Here is a 23785-nt window from a genome sequence, read left to right on the forward strand (position 1 = left end):
TTAAGATAAATATATATAAAAATTTTAATTTACGTAAACTATGTTTATAAATTATTTTTAAAGCTACGCCAAACAGGCTAACTAACGATAAATTAACATCACCAATGTACATTAAAATTGTAGTTTTTTAATGTGATTTTGCACAAACTAAGAAATGATCATATCATTTATATAGTAAAAAGATTTTTTTTAAGCCAAAAGTAAAAAGATTTGAATCTTGTTAAAAATTACTGTCATCATCAGTCAATCAATATCAATCATCCAACAATCAATTAATTAATCTATATATATATATATAAACAAGAATAAGTCGTGCGTGGAAAAAATATTATGCACCTGTTTGGCTCAACGGAAAGAAGAGAAGGGGGGGATTTTAATTAAGGGAAGAGAAGGGCAGTTACAGAGGGGAGGAGAGGGGAGGGGGGAAGAGTTTTAATGATCCCCTGTTGGATTGATCAGAGGGGAGGGGAGGGAGCAATTTTAATGATACCTTATTTTGTTCTAATAAAAAATTGACTATTTTAACCTTATAAAATTTAAATGAATTTTCTCACCTTTTTATTTTATCAAGATATAAATATATATATATAAAATACAATTCACTAATTTAGACTTACAAGTCACAGTTACACACTTATAGGATATCAAGATAAAAAGTCGTGAGTGATAGATTTCAATTAGAGAAAAGATCTTAAAGCTGAAAAAAAATATCGACGGCCTCTTGGAATTAGAAGAAGAGAAAAAAAAAGTTCAACAATACTCATTAATTTTGGAGACAACTATATCGACAACCTCTTCCTAAATATTCAAAAGAACTCTCTTATGTATAAATATTTATGACTAATTAGAGGTTAACAAATCAAAAGAATATATGAGGAATTAAAGTATTTTAGTTAGGCCAATTTTAAAACTTAAAATTTTATCCCTCATCTCCTCTCCAAAAAAAACCTACTTTTAGAGGGGAAGTTAGAAGGGAAGAGGAGGGGAGAAGAACCCCTCTCCTTTTTAAAAAATATCTTAACCAAATAAAGTGAGGGGAGTAACTCCCCTTCCTTCCTAAAAAATTGTACCAGTCAAACAAGAAGAGCGGAGCAACTTCTCTCCCCTCCCCTCTAAAAACCTTGTGCCAAACAAACATAGTGTTAACGGATGTTATCGTGACATATGAACAATTTTAATTTTCAATCTAAATTGATATTACATGAGTTTATTCAAATCTCATTCAAAATTTAAATTGATATCACATGCATTAATTTATAGGGTTAAGGTGTGCCCAATACCCCAAACTATTTTTCTAGGTGTACCCAGTGTTCTAAAGTAATTTTCGGTGTATCTAATGTTCCAGACTAATTAAAACGGTGTGTCCATATCCCAGGCTAACAGAAAAGTTAAGTTTGACCGTTATCTTGCTGACTCAGCTGAAGGTTTTCAGAAAAATCCTACATGGCAAACATGCAGGCGTCTAATGTGTATTATTTTAACTGAAGCTCCTGAGACAAGCCCAGTGGCCGCAGGTATTTTCTTGGGAGGCTATGGCAATGTCGAGGAGAGTGACCAAGGGGAAGTTTACTGTGTTCTATGAGGAAAAAAGCAAATGCGAGTCGGATGAGGAGTTGATAGAGACGGAGACGAAAGTGTGCTGTGATGGTAGTTGAGGTTTCAAATCGGAGTGGTGAAAGAAATGAGATAAAATGTTAAAGACAAGGATAGGATTAAATAGATGGTACATGTACCAAGATTTAAGAAGGTGGATCGGTGGTCTTTCATTCTTTTTTTTAAAGTTTAAAAACTGGTAGAAGATAAACGTTAGAAGAGAAGGAAATAAATTGAATTTTCATTCAAAATAATACACATCAGACGTCTGCGTATCCGCCATGTAAAATTTTTCGGTCAACCTTCAGCTGAGTTAGTAAGATAACGGTCAAACTTAACTTTTTCTGTTAACCTGGGATATGGACGCATCATTTTAATTAGTTTGAGACATTAGGTACACCAAAAATTACTTTAAGACACTGGGCGCACTTAAGAAAATAATTCGGGATGCTGAGTGCATCTTAACTCTAATTTATATTTGGTATACTATTTAGAGGTCATGAAAACGTGGAACGAGAAATAGTTTGCTACATGTGACTGATGATCAAAATTTCTCATAAGAATATTTCATGTAAATAGTTTCAACATTTACTTGATGTCCCCAGTATGCTAGTAAATCTGCAACACAGTAAATTAGCTCATTGAGGAGACATAGATCCTCTATAAAAGGTGAGGAAATGGAGTTCATGCTTAAGAAAAAATAATATTGTTATTTCGATGAACAATGAGACAATCATTGAAGTTTTCCCATTATTTGTATATTTCAGATAGCTTAGACACAATTTAATCCCAAACCCAACGTCTCCTTTCACTGTGATAACCTTTTGTCCTATATTTTTCTTCTCTTTACCCGCACTTTCAAGAGATTAAGAGAATTCCCATGAAAACTGGACCCACGTTATTATAGATTGAGAAACATTGAAGGAAAATTAGTTGTTGCTAATTATTTGTTTAGAATGGAGTTAAAGCTATCACCATTGGAGGAGAAAGAACCATGAAGTGATTTTAGAGGCTGTGTGAGAGAAGAGAATCTTTATAGTGGGGAATTCATCCAAAAGAAGACCATAATCTGATATGCAAATTTGGTTCCTAAGAATTAAAACTAATACTACTTTAGTACTTAATATAAAAACTAATTTGACTTTTAATTTAGTTTTAAATATAAGATCCCTATCACTTTGTTTCTCATATTTATATATTTTTTCTAAAGTAATTCTTGCAGTAGTTGCATATATTGAAAATTTTACCAAATGATAATTCTAATCAATACACTTGATTAGCAAGGATATTTTAAGAAAGACAATAACTATTTATTATAAATAACTAATTTAATTAATTTTTTAATTTATTCAAATTAGGTAGCAAGCTTTAATAGAAGTAGTATTAGATTGCTTCACAAAAAGTTAATAACAGATGCCTAAAAGTCCTCATGAAAATTCATATTCTCAAGCTACGTTGAGAAGAATTAGAGGTTGTAAAGAAATTATGCAGAATTGTAATAAGGTTTCAAAGACGAAAGATATTCACTAAAAAAATCTCATAATAACCGAATAGCTTATAATAACAAATTTCAGAATAAGAAATTACATGTTTCATCTATTTATTTATCATTTAAAACTGTTAGTAATTATTTTTTCCTTAAAGTCTCATAATAATTCTCCCAAGAAACTACTGCAACCAAGGCATGGCAAGAGAATAACAGGCGGCTGTTTTATTTATTTAGTTAGAACTGTATTTTAATAATAAGAGTTAGTTGACTAATTTGATTAGATTAAAAAAGTTTATTAAGTTAATTATTTGTAATAAATAGGTGTTATTTTTTTTAAAATATTCTTGCTAATTAAGGATATGAACAAGAACTATCATTATTGAAATGATTATCTTAAAAAAATAGATAAATATGAAAGACAAAGTGAATTAAATCTTATATTTATAATCAAAATAAAAAATTAAACGAGATTTTATATTAAAGACTTAAAATAATATTATTTTTAATTTCAGTAATGGATAAGGATCCCCAACCCCCCCCCCCCAACCTCCCCAGTCGACCTTTCAAAAATTGGAAGTCTCTTTTTTTTGGTGAATAAAAATTTGAAGTCTTCATATGAAAGAAATTGGGGTTAAAGGGTCAATAAACGTCATTCTCCCCCTTCTCGTCGTCACCACTCCGACTCGGCTATTCTTTCTTGCGTAGTTGCTGTCTCGTCCTTCTGCAAAGTCTCTCGATGGCTAGCAAGCTTTCAAATGGTAATCTCAAGAATCTCTTCAATATTTGGCATTTTTCGCTAGCTCTTTATATTTCGGTCTCTTTCTATTACTCTGCAAACAAACAGAGAGCCTACACTGGCCCTCGCTGGAGGAGTATCTTCAACTCATAATTGCTGCTATTACATACCAATACACTTCAATTGTCTATTTTTTATGTTTGACATACACAGAGGCTATTCTTGAGCAGCTGAGAAACGGGACTGCTAAATTTGAACTTGTTTCCTCTCCACTTCCATCAATTTCAGTCGCTGCTCGTAACTTGAAGACAAGTTCCTTTGGAGACAACAGTAGCAGGTTCTTTGCAAGGATTGGGTCCTCGCTGTAAGTTATCCTTTTGTTTGTTTAAAATTTATCTCTTGCCTTCCTTTTCTTTTCCTGTATTTTATTTTATTTTTTGGGTGCTTCAAAAATGGATTGCAGTTTCGTTAAAGACCCAGATATTTCTTCTCTTATATGCCGCTAGACTCTAGGCTTGCATATTTCTTTTCTTTTCCTTTTTTGGTTTGGCATTTTTAATTTGCCTGCATTCTCCTCGTTATTTGTTCACAGCGGCGGGCACTCACCTGCTATGAAGAAGGTTGAGCGTTTCTCAGTCGTGAAGGTTACTGGGGATGGCCGGTGTCTATTTCGTGCGCTGGTATCATCTTTATTTCATATTATTTTAATCTCCTCTGTGCTTTGTTGTAAATGGAATGTTCATAGTTGTACTGATTGCATTTAATATTTTCTTTTTATCATTTAGCCTTTATTGACGTCTTTTACCTTCGAATAATTTAATGGCCTATGCGATTTGATTTTACATTATTACTTGCCCATAACATGCCAAATTTCTTGTGTGATGAGATGCTGTGTGGGCTTGGTCCTTGTTCCCTAGGGCAAAAACTGAAGTAAAGATAACAACACAAATAACTAGCTAGGTAACGCACTGTCAAGCTGCATTTAGATTTTTCTATTAATGCTTGTAAGCTGTAAATCCTAATAAGAAAACGATAATACTTTTTGGAAGACATCTATAGCTGTTAACCTGTCGACTTTGGAGCTGGACAAATGACCTCAATAAGTTAGGGCCAAGTCTGAGAAATGTACAAACTTTAATATTCTGTATTCTTGGCAATCATGATTAAAAAATTAAAGAGAAGACATGGAGTAACTGGAATGCAACTTAACTTAGATAACAGTACCTCATCTATTCATATTGTGGCTGCTGATGGTTGTTTCTTTGGAACAAGACGGGAAACTGGATACTTTTCCTCTTGTTCCAGACTTTTTAGAGCTCTATCGCTCAAATTTCTTAATACTGACTTTGTACTCTGACATGCTGTTGGATGACTCACACACAATTGCGTCTTGTTTAAAGTAATGACCTCTGTTTAAGTTATCATTGTTAGCTAGCATGGAATGATATTGATTAGGCTTAAGATCATGAAGGTATTGGATGGCACCACTCTTTGACAAATAGTCCTTCAAAGTTGGATGTTGAATATTACACTGTAAATCATAATTTCTTCCCTTCTTTCGCCTTGTTAGGGGGCATGGCCTTTATTTTCTCTAGTAAGTAAAGTGCCAGAGTCCATTCCCTGGCATCCTTGTTGATATGTTGAATTGCCAAGTCCTTCTACACTTGGGACCACCGCATACAATCACAGAAAGTAAGTTGAGTTGCAAAGCAAAGCTTATACAATGTATTTGGCCTAAATTTCTCTTCTTCAGGTCAAAGAAATGGCTTACAATAAGGGAATCGCTGTTAACCCACATGAGGAGAGAGAAAATGCAGGTATTCTGATACACAGACTGAATGACACGCAGATGGAAAAATTAATTGATATTTTCGCGCTTTTCAAATTGCAGAATTTTCACCATATGGCTCTTAGATATATATATATTATCATAAATTTAGCTTTAAGACTATCATGATATTAACCTGGCCTGCTCATCTTCTATTCTTTTTCTTCTTTTCGTCAATGGTCAACCTCTGGCTTGGCTGCTGATAGCACAGATGAATTAAGACTGGCCGTGAGAGAAGTTATCTGTGAAAATAAAGGAGAACGCAAGTTATATGAAGATGCTCTGATTGCCATCACAGTTGATGAGTCTCTAAAACGGTATGCCCTTTTTTAAACTTTTTTTGGGAAAATTCAGGAAGCATTGACAGAAAAGACCATAGGAAAAACAGAAATAAAGATCATGAAATGTTGCCTTTTGTGTAATTGATGGCAGAAGTACTCAGCACAATTGGGTTTGTTATTCTGTAGTTACTGCCAGCGCATTTTGAGGCCTGATTTCTGGGGAGGAGAGTCAGAGCTACTGGTTAGTTTTTGTGGTTTTTCCTGGATATCTTGGAAGTTTTTGTCTTTTTGTTTTTCCCCACACTTTCATGATTTCAATATTAGATCCATTTTTTTTTTTTTTTGCCAACGATATTATATGCATTTTATGCTTTCGTATAAAATTAAACGTATATTTTACTATTTTAACAACCAAAGTTATAATATTCTTTAATGCATATTTTATTACTTTAATATCAGACATCAGAAGAAAGTTATATTATTTTACTTTTAGTGGGAACTTGTGCTTAAAACTTTATCTGGACCTAAAAGTTTGCCATCACTTGTTTTTATATATTGACTGCTTAATCGCACTGCCCCCTTAATTGAAAATTCAGATACTGACTAATGTCCACATTCTGTCAGGTGCTCTCAAAATTGTGCAAGCAGCCAATTATTGTTTACATACCAGAGCATGAGGTATGCCTGAAGTAACTTTATGTTCTAAGTAAATCAATGGTTATCTATTTATAGTTGAGAAAGAAAAACTTGTAATTAGCGTGTGCCTCTCCACTTCCTTTTTCCCCACAGCCATGCTGGACTTTTTCTAAGCCGTCTTACTCTTCTCGTTATGTTACTGTGTATGAACAATAATGCATTTCAGACAGATGAAGGTGCTAATCTCTTATGTAATGCGGAGATCCATTCATAGGAAATGAGAAATTAATTGGTCACCATGTCTTCATTATTTTGGGCACACTGAGTCAGTATATAAGCTAATTGGAATCTGATAGAATCAGCTTTATTTACCAGACCTATAAAAGTAAAATTAGCAAGATACATGGAAGAGTAAAATCACTTTCTGCTACCCTGGACGTTGGCCTCAAGCTTTATTGTCTTTTAGAGAAAGTTATTGAGCATATTAGTTACTCTAGGGTGGCTATAGGCCTGACCTAGGAAACTGTTGTATTGGGGGTTGTGAGGATCACTTTTTGGAGTATTAATATTCGTTGGGTTCTCAGTGGAAGGGGGACTTATTTTTTGGACTGAGTTTGGTGAGGAGAGTGCTGGCCCCTCGAATGCCAGGTGAGGGGTGGAGGAAGAGAGTCTTTCTTCATCATTTTCTTTGTATTTCAGTATGTATTTTAGTGTGCTAGTGAGTTGAGTGACCTTTGTTGTTTCCTGTGTGAACTGTGCCAGTTATATATTGTATTGAACCCAACCTTTTGTGTGATTAATATCAGTTTCAGCATTACTTGTCTACTGTTTTATCTTGGTCTCTATCATTTTGGTATCAGAGCAGTGAGATCTTGGGGCTGTAGGTAGGAAGAATGGTGGTGAAGGATGAAAGATGGTACAAAACACTACCTTTTTTCTACGGAGAGGATCCCTTTGAATGGCTCTGTCATGTGGAAAAATATTTCCTAAACAACTTCATCGCAGAGGATGAAAAGTTGGAGGTTGCTGTGGCATGTCTTTGGGAAAAAGCTATGGACTGGCTTATTTGGTTTGACACCCAAGCAACCATACAAAGCTGGAGTGAGCTCAAAAGAGAGATAATAAAAAGGTTCTCTACTAAACAAGAGCTACGAAAAGGAAATGAAGGGAATAAGTTTGTGGAAGCAGAGGAAAACTCAGAGACAAAAAGGGAAGTTGAAGATGGGGTAATAGAAGAGAAAGAAGACAAGAAGAAATCAGATGAGCAAGAAGAGGGACAGGAAGAGCCTACTGTTCAGCAACAATTTAAGTTGGCGCCTTTTTCACTTGAAGAGAAGATTGAAAAAGATCAACCTGAGTTGCAGCTTGTAACGGCACCAAAGTCCTTTGATGTTAAAAGAAGTGATTTCATAAGCCCAGAGGAAGCCACAACCGAGAATGAAGTAGGGAAAGAACTGAAGGCTGAACAACTAATAAAGTTTCAACCTTTTTCTGAAAGAGAGGAGCTTGAAGAAGTTTTCAGCAACCATCCAAAAGAAAGGCTGATACACGAAGGTTCTCAAGTCTCACAAGCTACCAAAATAATGATAAGCAGTTCCATCGAAACTCAACAAATGGGTGCCGCTGCAGCAAAAGCGACCGAGAAGGAGACACGAACCTATAATCTTGAGAAGAGGAAAAAATACTGGAAATATGATAAGCGACGAAGAAAGAAGCTAAAGGCAGAGTTGAAACCGTTGACTTTTAAGACCTTGCGAGACGTTGTTGAAGATTTTCAGTTAGAAGGAAAAATGCAAGAAGATGTTGAGAAGGAAGATGAGAAGCAAAATGATGATGAGCAAGAGGGAGAAAAACTTGCAGCGGCTGGAAAACAAATTAAGATACCAATTTCTTTGGGCAAAAGTAAGATGCGGGAGACGAAGGAGAAGGTGGCAGTAGTAGGGCATGCAAACAATGATGCGTTTGAACGTTTCGCACAAGGGGAGTCGTCATTTGAATTCAGTCAAGACGGCGGAAACCAACGGCCCCAAAACTGGTCGTTAAACACAGGAGAGAGAGGAAAAACGGCAAAGGTAGGGTGAAAAGCAAGTGGAGACTGGATCGGGTTAAGCTAATTGCTTGTAGTGGAAGCCCAAAAATAGGTAAAATTGGGCCCAATATCTTCTTACATTATGAGAGGGGAATGACCCAGTCGCATACACCAACTGATTTCAGAGTTATTAAGAGGAAGATGGGCTTGGGCTTTAAAGTAGCCCAAAGCCTTCAATCCATAACGCCGCAATCCAACTCATCTTCAAATAGATTGACGGGAACATTTCCATTGCGCTTTTGGGAACCAGCCAAGGGCAGTTTGAATACAGGGGTGGAAGGCGTTGAAACAGAGGCGACTTTCTTTCCTACTAAAACAACCCTCGGTGCCTACAAGAAATTCTGCAAATTCGTATGTTCTAGTTTCGGAGGTTTTAGCGATGTACAGCAATGTCTCTTCTGTGCAAATACCGACGATACATATTGGAAGCTTGGGAAACAAAAAATTCACTCCACCCCACTTGCTTATTCTGGTGCTGCATGTTCTGGGATTAACGGGTTGACTGGCCCTATAGGAAACAAATCAGAGGCTCATGATTTGGAGATTTTGGGTTTACGTAGAGAAATTTTCTGGGTTATTGAGACTTCTGAAGAGACAGATTATTGGGCCTTCGCATTCGAGAACTTCAAAACACTAAGGAGGGTCCAGTACACCCAACGTCTCCCATCAGTTTATATTGCCTCTGACTTACTTCTCTGAGCAAGGACTATGTGTTGAAGACGGTAAAACGTGGGTCAGGGTTAAAGGTCTTTTTGGGGAGCTATGGCCCAACCAAGGGAGAATGACCATACATCTTCAACTTCGATTCTGGTTAATGGGTAAAAGGTTTTTTGTGCTGGAGATTATTGTGTGGGCTGTCATAATTTCTAGTCAAGGGATGTTAATAATTACTTTCAATGCTCAAGTGGCTGGAGGTGATAGGTCTGCATCTGTTCTGCATAATACTTCAGATATCTCTGCTGTTTTTAAGCTGCTAATTGAAGCTAGTGATGAATTAGACGCATTTAGGGCCATCTATCAGAATATAGTAATTTTATTTATGGCCCATTGCTTCCGACAGGTGGAATATCCTGACAAAATTGAGGGACTAACTAGAATTTGTGGTTTTGTCAGCAAAAGAACAGATATTCAGCTACAAATTTTCTCAAGAGCCAATGAAGAAAATGGAAGCGCATTTTCAGGCATAGAAGTTGAAGATATCGCCCAAGGATTGACGAAGAATGGCATGATTATTGAAACAGATGAACATGTAATTCATGGTTCTGCCACCTATCACCTTGAGGACAAGGTGCAGCTTTTAGGGGAGGGTAATGATAGAATCAGCTTTATTTACCAGACCTATAAAAGTAAAATTAGCAAGATACATGGAAGAGTAAAATCACTTTCTGCTACCCTGGACGTTGGCCTCAAGCTTTATTGTCTTTTAGAGAAAGTTATTGAGCATATTAGTTACTCTAGGGTGGCTATAGGCCTGACCTAGGAAACTGTTGTATTGGGGGTTGTGAGGATCACTTTTTGGAGTATTAATATTCGTTGGGTTCTCAGTGGAAGGGGGACTTATTTTTTGGACTGAGTTTGGTGAGGAGAGTGCTGGCCCCTCGAATGCCAGGTGAGGGGTGGAGGAAGAGAGTCTTTCTTCATCATTTTCTTTGTATTTCAGTATGTATTTTAGTGTGCTAGTGAGTTGAGTGACCTTTGTTGTTTCCTGTGTGAACTGTGCCAGTTATATATTGTATTGAACCCAACCTTTTGTGTGATTAATATCAGTTTCAGCATTACTTGTCTACTGTTTTATCTTGGTCTCTATCAGAATCTGAGACATTTCTAATCTAGTGATGCTTCCCTATGGGCAGCTTATCTAATAATATCCGTATGATATGCACTGATCTATGACTTATGACTTAATGATATCATCATGCCAGGTAATTTAGCTATTGAAAGTTAAAGTGATATTATATTGAGTTTATTTACGTGAATCTGATGCATAGTAAATGACTGTTCTGTCATTTAAAGATGATGGCATATTGGCTGTTTGAGATGCTGCTTGTATCTATATTGGAAAAATTACTTACATCCTTGCAAGGGAAACAAGAGAGATGTAGATGTACGACTGTGATTTTAATTTTCAAGAAGCAAACATAGCGCAGGGGGAACTAAGGATCATCAAGTATTTAACTTGAACACTTAGGCTATGAAAAAACGTTTTTAGCCATTGGTGATTGTGGGGAACCTCCCCTTGCTACTGCTTTTTCAATTTCTTCTCTCTTTTTTTCAAAAAAAAAAAAAAAAAACGAAAAATGAGAATAAGAATGGCTTTAGGGCCAGTGATTGGCAAGTTCCAGATTTTACAAGATAATTGGATGGCTTACTTTCAGAGACACCTTGCTGTGTCTTAGAGGTGGCATTGTAACTCGAGATTGTTTTAATATAGCACTCTATATATTTTAAGCAAATAAATGAGATGGAAAGTTGACTCATGAGTCTCCAGGCTTTCGAATTCTCCTTCACTCCATGGCTGGTTTTCAACTAAAGTAAACACCAAATTTAACTGGGGAAATATAGGCAAAAGCAACATATAACCTAGTCTATAATTAGAACAGGACCCCTATAACCAAAATTTCAAACATAGCATTCAAGCAACGACCAAATACACTGTTAACAAAAGTAGAGTGATGACTGAAGGCTAATTACGGTACATTAAAACGTTGTTTATAAAAACCAAAAATAATGTCCTGCTGTTATCTTCTTGGACGATGATCCCTTGTCATTTCACTAGATTATGTGTATTGTTGTCTTGTAGTTTATGTTCTCTCTGTGTTTATCAAATTATCAGTATCTTCTGTAATAGCATAAACATATTAGTAGAGACTAGAGACAAGGGACTGCCATCGGTCTTCAAGCCGTCCATCAACACTCAATTCGACAGCGAATTTCAAGAAAACCAACTATTTATGCATTTTGGAACAAGTGGTTGTGTTTGGTAGGTGTAAGATTGGGTCTATTAACATATATCTTCTTATTAATCAAATGCAGCATAGGGGGAGTGGATGGGGATCTGGTTTCATTGCCATTGCGGAATATGGAAGTGATTTTAAGAAGAAAACAAGGAACTCGAAACCCAAGAAAGTTGTGAGGCTATTATACAGCGGTAAGAACCATTATGATCTTCTCTGTTGAGGAATAATTGCATAGATGAATGGGGCGAAAGGAAAATTGGTGCATGATTCAGATTTTATTTTGTACTCTTTCCTTTTAGATATTGTAGAGTAGGATTTCATGTGGCTTTGACCTTAACAGTAATAGAAACACTGTGAATTGTCATATTCTCATTCTCTTTTACCTTTGACTCTTGAACGGTACATGCAAATGAGGAGTAGCTAGTGTTCTTCATTCGTGATGTCTTCCGATTAAACACACGTATGGACCTCAAATGATTGATTATAAACAATTGTACTTATCGTATCATTAAAAAAGACTAAATATTTATCATGTTTAGATTGAAGAATTCTATCATAAAGATGTCAGTCGTGGTTATGCATGAAGCATGGTAAATAATTTTTTTACCTAGTCCTTTTTTTTTTTTTGGGCCTGTTAGCCCGATCCGAAGTCGCAGTGGTTCAAGAGTAGATTTACACAACCCAGTTGGAGGCACAAATTGAGGGGGTTGTAGTGCCATAAATTCGGATCCTTTAAAATTGAAGATAAGTAGAAAGGGATACAATGATGAGAGCTCTCGTGAAAATGATTTTCTCTTCAAAATAAATTTCTCTTCACAGTAAACGGTACATTGTAATGATGATTACCCGATTAATCTTTACCATATTAAAGGCTGTGGAATTTATCCGTAGAAGAGAGAGGGGCTAAGAGCCTAAGAGCATGTTGCTTATATACATATCGTAAAGCAAAAGACTACTGCATTCGAGAGGGGCCAATCTGTTCATAAAATCAATGTCTGTGCAATGGGTCAAGCGTGCAATTTAATGAGCTTAGGAATTTGCTTTTATAGGCATGTAATCAAATGAGATGGTCCAATAGGCGAGTCTCTAATTTCTTTGATGAAACTAGGAGAAATGTTCCGGCTAAGGCATAAACCCTTCTTTGAAATTGCGATGATTCTTGAACTTCTTTGCACCATTGAATCCACCAAAGCTTTTAACGCAATGCATATGAGCTTAGCTAATATGATCGGACAAGTGGCCAAGTTTATTGGAAAACTCTAGGATATCATTTGATACGAAATATTAAAAATGAAGAATAGAGATTTGAATTGAAATTAAGAAAATAGTGTTTAGTATAAAAAATTATTTGTTGCATGAGATTAGATAAATCCATGTATGTGGGATTAAAGAATACTATGGGGAAAGTAGTATTCCCTAATCCTACTTTTATGAGTTTGCCTAATCCCATGTAACAAGTAATTAATCATGCTAAAAAAATTTTTAATGATTTTTTTCACTTATAATCCTAGTTTCTATCCCTTATTTTTAATATTTCGTATCAAATGGGATCTTAAATATCCTCTGGTGGCCTTGCTTCTTGGATCAACTGAAGTATCAATATTAAGTTTGGTTGTCAAATTAATCATCTAATTTTTATATTAAGGACTACAAGTATTATATTGATTACCTTCACAACCTAGTCCCATCAGGCTTAATACTCCAAAATTTAACTCACTTCTACGTGACTCATTCATACCCTTTCTTTTCAACCAATTCCCATCTTTTCTTTTTGTTTCTTTCACGGAGTAGCTTTGTCGCTTTTTAAATTCAAAGCATCTATCAACAAGCCCTTTTTTTTTTTGGTGAACAAAGAAATAAACCAAAATTACATTCTGATCACACGTGGAGTCCCACGTCCTTCCCTGTCCTCTCGAAGCAAGTCTCTGATTTCCGTGGGGGGTTGTTCCCAGAGCTCATAAGAGCTCTTGAGTAGAAGGCTTATATGTGCTAGGCAATCGGCGCATCGATTAACTTCTCTGTATATCTGATGAAACTCCACCCTCCAGTCTCTGTTCGTCCACTCTAGTACCTTCTGCTGAATATGTGAGTATCCTACGATAGTGGTTTGAGCTCAAGGAATCTACTATCTGTTTCGCGTCGCTTTCTACTTGATGAGTTTGAAACCTATGCTCCAGCATAGCTTCATGCCCTCTAGAATTCCTACCAGTTCTGCTTCCACTATGTCCATGTTTCCCAGCTTCTTTGAGAATCCTCTTAACCATTCACCACAATCACCCCTTATCACTCCTCCGCAACCAGTAACACCTTCTCTTGAGACCGTTCCATCTGTGTTTAATTTGCACCAATTTCTTGGTGGTGGGGTCCATGATACCCATATGGTCTCCTGTCTTTTAACTTGCAACGCATCACTCTTTGTGCCACACTGATAGTGCTTCAGGGCTTTCCAAATTTCGTTTGCTCCACTGTTTGGTGGTTCATAGTCTTGGTTATGGATTAATGCATTCCTCCATCTCCAAATGAACCAGCAGGTCACTGTGAAGATATCAGACCATCTCCAAAGTTCGTAGCTCTTTTTCATGTTTGTCATGTTCATATACAACCAAGAGTTCCAATCAGCATTGAGGAAGTCAACTCGATACTTGACAGGTAAAATATTTCTCCAGATTGCCGTGGCATGAGGACAATTTCTTAGTGCATGGAGAATTGATTCCTGTTCTTTTTTACAGATTGGGCATGTTCCAGTGGATCCATCCCATCACTTGGCTATTTCCTTTGTGATTAGCCTCTTATGCATGACCAGCCACATGAAGATTCTGGTTCGTTCTGGTACTCTCAATTGCCAGACTAGAGTCCATTCTCTTTGTTGCTCGTTTGCAGTTCCCCTCAACCAGTTGTAAGCTGAGGCTATTGTGAATTTCCCGTCTTTTGTCAATTTCCATTTTATCTTGGGTCCATCTTTCGATGACTGCTGTTGCACATATTCTATGTTAGAGTAACATCTGTCCCACATCCTGACCATCCCCTTCCAAAGTCTTGAATCACTTCTCTTTTCAATTACATTCCCCTGCTATATCTCTCTATCCCCATACTTTCCTTTCAAGACTCGAGCCCATAATTCATTTGGCCTCTTTAAGCTGCGCTAAATTAGTTTGCAAAGGAACGCCTCATTCATAGTCTGAAGAGTTTTTATTCCCACACCTCCCGAATTCTTTGGACTACACATTTTATCCCATGATATAGCATGCCATCGCCTTTTGCATTCATTGTCTCCCCATATAAATCCACGCTCTTTTTTCTCCAGTTCATCAAGGATCCCTTTAGGAATACTGTCATGTTGCATCGGGTACAGTGTCATGGCGTTAACTACCGACTTGGTAAGCGTGATGCACCCAGCAAGAGAAAGACTGGAAGCTTTCCACCCTTGTAATCTCCTGTTTACTCTTTCCACTATGTTCTTGTACTTATCTCTTCTTCTCCGGGGAAACGAGATTTCCGCTCCTAAGTGTCTTGACTCTGACTTTTTAAACACGAGGTTTCGATTTTGAAATCCTACTTCTAATGTGAGGGACTTCAGTGAAAAAGGGGTACCTTTCATGGGAGTGAATTGTAATTCCATATAAAAAAAAAAGGGGGAAATCTGCCCTTGTGGCATCGATTTAATGAAATGGGCCTCCAATCCAAATCTAAATCTCCCCATCCGGGACAGCTCCAGTATGCATACGTGGCAGTGGCACGCGCTCCCATATCATAACGTCCACGCGCGAAGACTGAAAATCTCCACAAAACGAAACCGAAACCGCAACCAAAGCCCCGATATTTTCACTTTTTCAGTTCATTCCATTTTACTCTTTCGTTTCTTCCTTCTCGTCTCCTTACCAAATTCGTCGAACACATAATCCTTTATATAAATTCTAGGGTTTTATAATTTATTCTTTTAGCGTCATCTGCATTCGCCGCGAAATCGTTGATAGGGGTTGTAAATTATGGAAGGGGCCAGCAATGGTGGAATGTTGTACCATGAGGTACAAGAGTCAAAGCTCTGCGCTATGCATTGCGTCAACACAGTGCTTCAGGGGCCATTCTTCTCCGAATTCGATTTAGCGGCTTTGGCATCCGATCTCGATCGCAAGGAGCGTCAGATGATGCTTCAGGGTGGCGTCTGCTCCGGCGATTTTCTCACCGAGGAGTCCCACAATGTGTCTTTGGATGGCGATTTTAGTATACAGGTTTCTTCAATTTCCTCTCTTTTATAAGTTTTAGTTTCAAAGTGTATTCTTTTATCTTCCCCTCTCACCTCTTTCTCATAGTATCAATGAAAGCAGGCAGAAAAACTTTGGTCAACTTATGTGGTATTGTATTGCGTGCTAAAATGCTGATTCCTGCGAGCATTATATAATTGTCGAGGTCCAACTCATTTTAAATCTTAAACTGTTAGGAAAAGGCTCGGAAAGGGCTTTTTATTAATATCTACTGAACACACACTTCTGGTGGAAGTAGCAAGTCTCTCTTGTTTTGGCTGAGTACTACATGATTACTCGCTAATTGTTGATTGAGCTTATTTGAATTTACATGCGTATTTCATGCTTTAGTTGATGAATGAACGTGGACGTGGAACAATGAGTTCTAATGGTCTACTTGAATGATCTATGGGCATCCCTTGTTGCATAATAACTGCTTACATTTTTTCGCCCGGAGGGAGTTTCCTTCGCTTGGACCAGATTGAGTAAGGAAGGGCGCACCTAAGTTTAAAATAGAATCTTATTCAGAGGTTTTTTCTTGTATATGGCAGTTTCAGCCCCTTCTCGATTTTTCTTCGTTGCCTGGAATCTCTACAAGCAAACTTTTGGGCGTTGTTCGATGCCTTTGGCTCTAGTGCGCAACTAAGTTTGTTTATCTATACTTTTACTGATTGGTGTGGATCATATGTGTATTCTAATGGTCATGCACCTTGGTTGAGCAAGAGATTTAACAGTTTGGCATCTTTTTCAGCTTACAAGTAAACTGGCAGCATGTTATATTTTGCATTCTTTGATCCTTTTAATGCTTAGATTGCATGGGCATGGTACGGGCATGAGATATGGTGTTTTTGGGGGGTAAGGCTACAGGCTTAGCAATGTATGCTATAGAATTAACGAACATTATATTGTATAACAGATCTTAGAATGATATTGTATAACAAATCTTATAATGATAAAAATAGTATATGATGAACCAGAATAGTACTACATTATGGTCCCCGTTTATTTCATAAAACTTTTGTTTGCTTGAGCCTTTTGAACGATAATTTTATTTTCATATATGATAGTCATATGCCAGATAGTCTTGTGGGGATATTTGATATTTGAAATTCTAATAGCTACTTAGCATTTCGTTAGGCTAAAAGTTTTCATAATCATATAAACATTAGCTTGAGGACCAAGTTAACTTGTGTGGCACAAGTTTTGAGCTTTATTTTTGGCACTTTAATGGGAAAGCTGAGCAAGAAGTTTAAAATTTATACATGTGGGAATTAATGGGTGGCAATACCAATTGTCAGGGCAGGTCATTTTTATGACAGGTTGGGCCTCTTACCACTGTAAAAAACCCATAGCGAGTACCTAAATAACAAAAGGTTGTTATTATTTCCATACGTAAGCTAAGATGTTTGACAAATTTTGAATGATACTTTGCAGTTGTTTCCCTTATTTATGTTCTCTTTTTCTCCCTCAAATAATGTCTAACAAGCCTTTGGAAGATGATGAGTTAATGTCTGTTTATGAATGTGCATTTATACTTATTTACTCTGATGATTCCATAAATTTTATAGGTAGAATGCCAAAAATAGTGAGCAAATTGATATGCATGTATCTGCAGATGTTGGCAATGTCGAGACAGGATGAGGAAGTTCACCAATTGGAAAGACATGCTATTTTTGTTTTGGTTGAGAATTTTAAGACACATACACAATGCTCACTTTGTTCAATAAGTTGATTGGGTCTTAGATAGTTGTAATGCTATTTAATATTTCAAATTTTCTAAGCTGCTCGCATAATACGCCATTTATCTTAGCATGATTGTGCGAAACCTGAAATCTAACGTGAAGTCATGTTAGGCCAATTGAACTGAGTTTCAGATATATGTTAATGAGAATCGTTACTGATCTGGTTTCCAATTCGACTGCAGTCCTCTTATGATTTTTTAATTAATACATGTGCATCAATTAATCTGGATTTTGATTAAATGTCTTTTTTCCAGTGTGTACTACTATTTTGCAGGCTTTTGTCTATAATAGCCAAATCAAGTTTCTATGATGTCATCAACTAATCCTTAATTTCCTTTTTGCAAGATGTTGAAAGTAGTTGGATTTTGTTGGTGAAATATTTCCCTTCAATTCTCTAATAGGTGACTAAATCAGGATTTGCATCCTTTAATGTCACTTTTTGCCATGCATTTTGATGGTTTACTTAATGATGCAAAGTTTTTCCTGTAGGTTTTGCAGAAAGCTTTGGAAGTTTGGGATCTGCAAGTCATCCCCTTGGACTCTCCAGTTGCTGAGCCTGCCCAGATTGATCCTGGACTGGAAAATGCTTTTATTTGTCATCTGCAAAACCATTGGTTTTGTATACGCAAAGTGAATGGGGAATGGTATAATTTTGACAGTCTCTATGCAGCGCCACAGCACCTGTCAAAGTTCTACCTCTCAGCCTATCTTGACTCCTTGAAAGGCTTTGGATGGAGCATATTCCTGGTCAGAGGAAACTTCCCAAAAGAATTTCCAATATCCTCATCTGAAGCTTCAAATGGTTTTGGACAGTGGCTGTCACCTGAAGATGCTGAGAGGATAAATAAATCCTGCAACTCGATACAGGCTCCTGGCCAGAGAGTCGATGAGCCCCAACACCATCCTGATCAATTCCTTTCATACGGAGAAGAAGAAATGTTTTCAGACGGGGAAGATGAGGATTTGAAGGCTGCAATAGCAGCTAGCCTTATGGATTCTTCCCCAGCCGTGGCCAGTGCTGAAGCCAGCACCCCGCAAAATGATAATCAAAGTAATAAAGAGGTGGCAACTACCAAAGCCGATGCCCCTCCAAATGATCAATCCAACAAGCAAGTGGACGCCCCTCCAAGTGATCAATGCAGCAAGCAACTGAAAGCTACTGAAGCTTCTCCTGATGGACATGATCTAAACAACCTAGAGGTGACCTCTGTTGTTAGGGTCCCTCAAGGTGAAAACCAGCATACTAAAGAAAATTAGTGTTTGAGAAAACATTGCGCTTGTTCCTGGAAAACTATTTTCCATAATCGAGGACATTAATATATACATGTTCTGGTTGGTCAAAACATACATCATAGGCTCAAATTCAAGGTTATGTGCAGTATGTACATTCTCAAGTTTGATGGCAATGGACAACCTTACAGCTTTTTCACATGATTAGGAGTTAAGTTGAATATATTACATACACTTTTGTTTTGCAGTGTCATGTTGCTACATGCTGCCATTCTTAGAAGCCATAATGCCTCAAGAACACCGATTAGATTTACATAGCGAATTGAACGGGTAGATGACAACTCCTTTTGATACTAGAAAAGGTATGATTAAGAAAAGAGCGGCTCAAAAAAAGTTGATGCATGTCTAGACATGGCCGCAAGTCCTTTTTGCTGCGGCAGGATGGGTCGGCCTAGTCTAGGTCTATCTAGCCGAAAAGATTTGCAAGGTTTTTTAATTATTTGTTTATTTCTGTAACCAACCTTCAACCCTAGTATGAATATAAAATGTAAAATTATAGTAAGTTATACAGTAAGTTATGAGTAGTACAATTCATCTTAAACTAAATGTAATACATTAATTTATATGATAATACCAAATAAAAATGTACAAAATTATACATGTGTTCTCAACAAAGTAAAACCGTATTAACTACAGGTAAACATAAAGTAGTTATTCTGCATTTATTTATCTATATATAAATTGAACAAGTTAATGGCTTCTAATTCAATTGCATGTAAAATTGGCCAATCTTGATTTATGTCGCATCGTGTTTTTTGTTAAAAAAATATATTTCGCTTTTTTGACATCTATTATCATCTATGCATCAACCTCTCATCGTTTTTCAGAATCAGAGGTTCTGATTTCAAAGTAGCATTTCTCATGGGAACCATGATTCTATTGCTTTCCTCCCACTGGACCTTCTCAATTATTTCCCCATTCTTTTGGGGAAAAACGAAAATTTTATAGCCATTAGACACCTATTGAAGAACTTTTAAAATTCAATGAGAACGAAACTATCCAAAGACAACTTGAATTAATATTGGATAGCTCAAGATATTACCCTCTTGAGTCTAAAACACAAAACTAGGAATCACCCTGAAGTTAATCATCCTAACACCACTTTCTTTCATGAGATACCATAACACTGATGATTGGGAATCCTTGTTAGTCATGTTGTCCAAATATATCACAGTCATCATGCTGCTACCCACAACCACACTCAACGAACTCCAAGCTCATCAAACATTTAAAATACTATTTCTATTCCGGAGGTTACAAAATGAGACCTTGGGGGGCACTGAACGTCACACCTACATCCCTTTAGCATCTCTTGGATCAGTAATCATACCACCCTGAGCTTGATCAAAAGGTACACCGGTCATTCCTGCATTCCAGGCCTGAGGATAATTTGCTGGAAAATTTGGGCCACTTACAGGAACTCGTGGGTATCCAAATAGTGAACCCTGATCGAAACCTATTTCAGAAGACGAGTTCTGCCTAGGCATGTCATAGGATGTAGCATAAAAAGGCTGAGCTACCTCTTGTGGGTAAGGGGGGTAACTAAATGCTATAGGAGGTTTCGGAAATGCATTGGGATTAACTTGCATGGCAACATCGGTTGGCTTGATAGAATGCATGGGTGGATAATCACGAATTGGGGTCTCTGAAGAAACTCCTTGCTGTCTCTCAACGAGATGGCAGGGTTCACGTTGGGACTGCTTCATGTCAAAACTCTGTGAATGGAAGTCCTGTTGAATAGCTCCAGTGTTGCCTGACTGAGGATCCAAAGAAGGATTAGGTGCTTGACCCAAAAATGGTGGCTTTGGCTGTTGAATTGACCTTGAAGGGGGCTGCTCTCTCGTTGGTTGTTGACGGCTTTTATCATCCCAATCCTGAAGCTGAGACTTTGAACCAGGAGAGAAAACGGGCCTATGGGGACCTCGAGCAGTGGAGTCTGATGCTGTAGATTGCCTAACACTCTGTGCCTCTGACTCATTTCCATCCTCTCTCTCTGCATTAGGCCGAAGCAGATCAGAGTGGTTTTCTTGGATGTGAGATTCAAATTCAGTCTTCTTCAAGAAAGACTTTAGACAATGGGGAGCAGCGCAAACAAAGATTCCCTCCATCATTTTGATGGTTTGAATCTTCTGGATTCGTTCATCACACCTGTTCCAAGGAAACAAAGTCATTCTATTTGTCAAACTGTGAAAGATATATCTCGTGAACCTTAAAGCAAAACGTCTATTAATAAAATGAATGAACAAAATTATCCTTGTCCCCTCTAATACTCCAAGCCACTTTGATATTGCAAAATGACATGGATAAGTTTAGAATGTGTTATGAAATCGTGTTAGCTAAATACTTAAAAACTACATCAAATTCATGTTATGCAACGTATTGAATACAACTCAGTAGTAAAATTCAAGCCCGAAATCAAAGGCATTCGAACTAGGACTCAAAGCTGTTATATGTGTAGGTTGGAAGAAGACAACCTATGTTGAGCTGGAAACTAAAATCTTCCTAAACAAATAACCGGGTATTCATTGCTTTCCTATTCGACGATCAGAAGATAAGAAACATTCTTACAGGCAGCACATTGGGTCACTTCTAGCACAATCAAGGCAGAAGGCATGCTCGCAAGGGCTCTGCAAGACCACAAACTGTCAGTTATAGCGAGCCACCATCAAAGAATGCAAGAACTTAAAGCATACGTTCAGCCCATCTACCCTTCCGGGAAAACAGCCCAGACAAAGAAAGTGAAGCCGAACACAAATCATGACAGCCATGATGTCCCGATGACATCAGAAACTGAAATACATCACTAATGAGGTCCATATCAGAACTATACAAAGAAAATAAAACTTCTTAAGACTAGAAATGCATTTCAGAGATACAGATATCCTAAGAAACAGGTAAGTCATAAGTGTAATAGCCATATAATTATCTAAATTGAAGAGAAAAAAATCTAATAGATTGGCAAAGGAATGCTTTAAAAGTAAACCAACTGTCCTCTATCACAGAAAAGTCATCACAGAATGAAGAGCAGGAAAAAGAAAACAATGTGAAATGTTCATCTCAATGTTTCTGCCATAAAATACAAACATGAAACAGAAATGACCAGCCTAAACAAGCGCAGGACTCGGGTAGTTTATGCAGACCTCCCATTCATGACACTCTTGACCCCACTTTCAATCATGCATTAATCAAATGGCAGCAACTGACATATACTTCGTACAACTATTCAAATGACAAACCAAGTTATAATACACTTTTATGCATCATCGACTGAGGAGAATTGGGTGTGAGTAAGAATGAGATTCTCTTAACAGCTATAAGCATAGCACAACTGACACGACATTAATCTTTCCTTTGACTCGGTTGCACACTACTAAAGAGAATGAAGTCAGTTTCAAATAATTATTCAGCTAGAATGTTCTATTTTGTGAATTTATTTTCCCCTATTAAAGTACTTACCAATCGTCCATAGATAGCTATGGGAAAATCACAACGAACACAGAAATGAACTCTATTGCCGAGCTGGCGGCGGGACCTCCGTCCTAAACTCTTCATAAGTGAAGTGGCAGTGGCTGCACCGATGCCCTTTGCAACAGGTAGATCAGCCAGGACTAGATGGTCGGGGCATGCAATTGCAGTCTCGACAGGTGCAGACCTCGCCCCTGCTGAACCTTCCGAGGCCGGTAACTTACTAAGCCGAATCTGAAGCATATTCAATAACTACTTCTCACAACTCTCCACGTTTTAAAAGGAAAAAGGAAGCCAAGTTCCGTCCTTCAAACTGCAAATATAGCTATAGCAAAGTAAAAGATAAGCAAGTAGAAATGCTATAATTCCAAGACATCCAAACTACCATTCCGATTATAAGGAAATCCAGAAAATATAGTATCATCTTCCAGCATATTCCACGATATCCAAACTTAATCAAAGAATCAAGAAATGCAATTTCACATTAGCCTCTTGGAATTTTTTATGATTGAAGGAAAGTACAATACTCATCTCATTAATCTAACCCAACACCATTTCTATTGTTAGGAACCTCGACATCTTGAAAACATATCATTGGCCAGAATATATTGCACGAGAACTACCCAGCCTACGCACAGTCTCCATCGTCAGGTTATCCAAACTTCATAAACAAAAGCATATACATTGGCTAATTCGGTGATTAAAGGCAAGTCCAACAATGTGCTTAGATGTTTTATCATTTTAACAGGTATTTGGTAACCAATGCAACGCACACGAGAAAATAAAAATTCAAAATCTGAAAGAAAAAAACACAAGAAAGCCATATCCAGTACATGTCTATGCATCTCAGCCAGAAAAGCGAGTGCCAGAAAGAAAAACAGGGGAATGAAATGCAGGAAGACTAAAAGAGGAATCGTTAAGAAAAATCTCTCACTTGCGCCAAGAAGATCGGAAGACAAGCGAGAATTCTTTGCCTCGACACACCTCAACGAAGTTTGCGAGTTGAGAATGACATAACATCGACAGCGATGGATTTGGGAAATCCGGGAAAACGGAAACGGAGGCTGCGGCTTATGTGATTTATTTCTTGGAGCGTGATATTTAAAACGAAAGTTATTTTATAAATATTATTATACTCTCTTATTAATTATAAGAACTAATTAACTAATTTAAAAAAAATCAAAAAAATAAATTAAATTAGTTATTTGTAATAAATAAGTGTTGTCTTTTCTAAAATATTCTTGCTGATCAAGTATTCCTCCGATTTTAAATATAAGACCCATTTTACAGTGTACTCATTGTAGTGTAATTTGCACTACACTACAAAATAAGTCTTATATTTAGGATCGAATGAGTAAATTGGCTAAAACTATTATTATTGAAGAAATATCTTAAAAAAATAGATAAATATGAGAGATAAAATAGATTGAGATTGAAA

At 37.1% G+C, this 23785-nt stretch overlaps 3 protein-coding genes across 3 annotated transcripts; 2 read left to right on the top strand and 1 right to left on the bottom strand.

Annotated features, from left to right (window-relative positions):
- The first annotated feature begins 5573 nt into the window (after positions 1-5573).
- Positions 5574-12117, top strand: LOC114727911 (OTU domain-containing protein At3g57810-like). Its single transcript, XM_028914697.1, has 5 exons — positions 5574-5635; positions 5858-5963; positions 6114-6168; positions 6552-6605; positions 11686-12117. The coding sequence occupies exons 1-5, from the start codon at positions 5581-5583 to the stop codon at positions 11827-11829; spliced, it is 414 nt and encodes a 137-aa protein (XP_028770530.1). The 5' UTR covers positions 5574-5580; the 3' UTR covers positions 11830-12117.
- A 3389-nt stretch (positions 12118-15506) lies between these two features.
- Positions 15507-19069, top strand: LOC114727907 (ataxin-3 homolog). Its single transcript, XM_028914693.1, has 2 exons — positions 15507-15838; positions 18082-19069. The coding sequence occupies exons 1-2, from the start codon at positions 15596-15598 to the stop codon at positions 18847-18849; spliced, it is 1011 nt and encodes a 336-aa protein (XP_028770526.1). The 5' UTR covers positions 15507-15595; the 3' UTR covers positions 18850-19069.
- Positions 19070-20174: 1105 nt separating this feature from the next.
- LOC114727953 (E3 ubiquitin-protein ligase HAKAI homolog) lies at positions 20175-23350 on the bottom strand. The gene is made up of 4 exons (XM_028914743.1): positions 23282-23350; positions 22339-22660; positions 21451-21509; positions 20175-21030 (listed from the first exon to the last, which is right to left on the bottom strand). The coding sequence occupies exons 2-4, from the start codon at positions 22588-22590 to the stop codon at positions 20175-20177; spliced, it is 1167 nt and encodes a 388-aa protein (XP_028770576.1). The 5' UTR covers positions 22591-22660; positions 23282-23350.
- Positions 23351-23785: the final 435 nt, after the last annotated feature.

Source organism: Neltuma alba, unplaced genomic scaffold, assembly GCF_004799145.2.
Source record: "Neltuma alba isolate B1F8T4 unplaced genomic scaffold, ASM479914v2 tig00012515_pilon, whole genome shotgun sequence".
NCBI classification, from domain to species: Eukaryota; Viridiplantae; Streptophyta; class Magnoliopsida; order Fabales; family Fabaceae; genus Neltuma; species Neltuma alba.

Excerpts from the sequence above, each read along its gene's own strand:
- LOC114727911 (XM_028914697.1), top strand. The coding sequence starts at position 5,581 with ATGGCTTACAATAAGGGAATCGCTGTTAACCCACATGAGGAGAGAGAA. Across the intron at positions 5,636-5,857 it reads TGAGGAGAGAGAAAATGCAG|ATGAATTAAGACTGGCCGTG; the intron begins GTATTCTGATAC and ends CTGATAGCACAG. Across the intron at positions 6,606-11,685 it reads TTTACATACCAGAGCATGAG|CATAGGGGGAGTGGATGGGG; the intron begins GTATGCCTGAAG and ends AATCAAATGCAG.
- LOC114727907 (XM_028914693.1), top strand. The coding sequence starts at position 15,596 with ATGGAAGGGGCCAGCAATGGTGGAATGTTGTACCATGAGGTACAAGAG. Across the intron at positions 15,839-18,081 it reads ATGGCGATTTTAGTATACAG|GTTTTGCAGAAAGCTTTGGA; the intron begins GTTTCTTCAATT and ends TTTTTCCTGTAG.
- LOC114727953 (XM_028914743.1), bottom strand. The coding sequence starts at position 22,590 with ATGCTTCAGATTCGGCTTAGTAAGTTACCGGCCTCGGAAGGTTCAGCA. Across the intron at positions 21,510-22,338 it reads TAGCTATCTATGGACGATTG|AGCCCTTGCGAGCATGCCTT; the intron begins GTAAGTACTTTA and ends GTGGTCTTGCAG. Across the intron at positions 21,031-21,450 it reads AGTGACCCAATGTGCTGCCT|GTGTGATGAACGAATCCAGA; the intron begins GTAAGAATGTTT and ends TCCTTGGAACAG.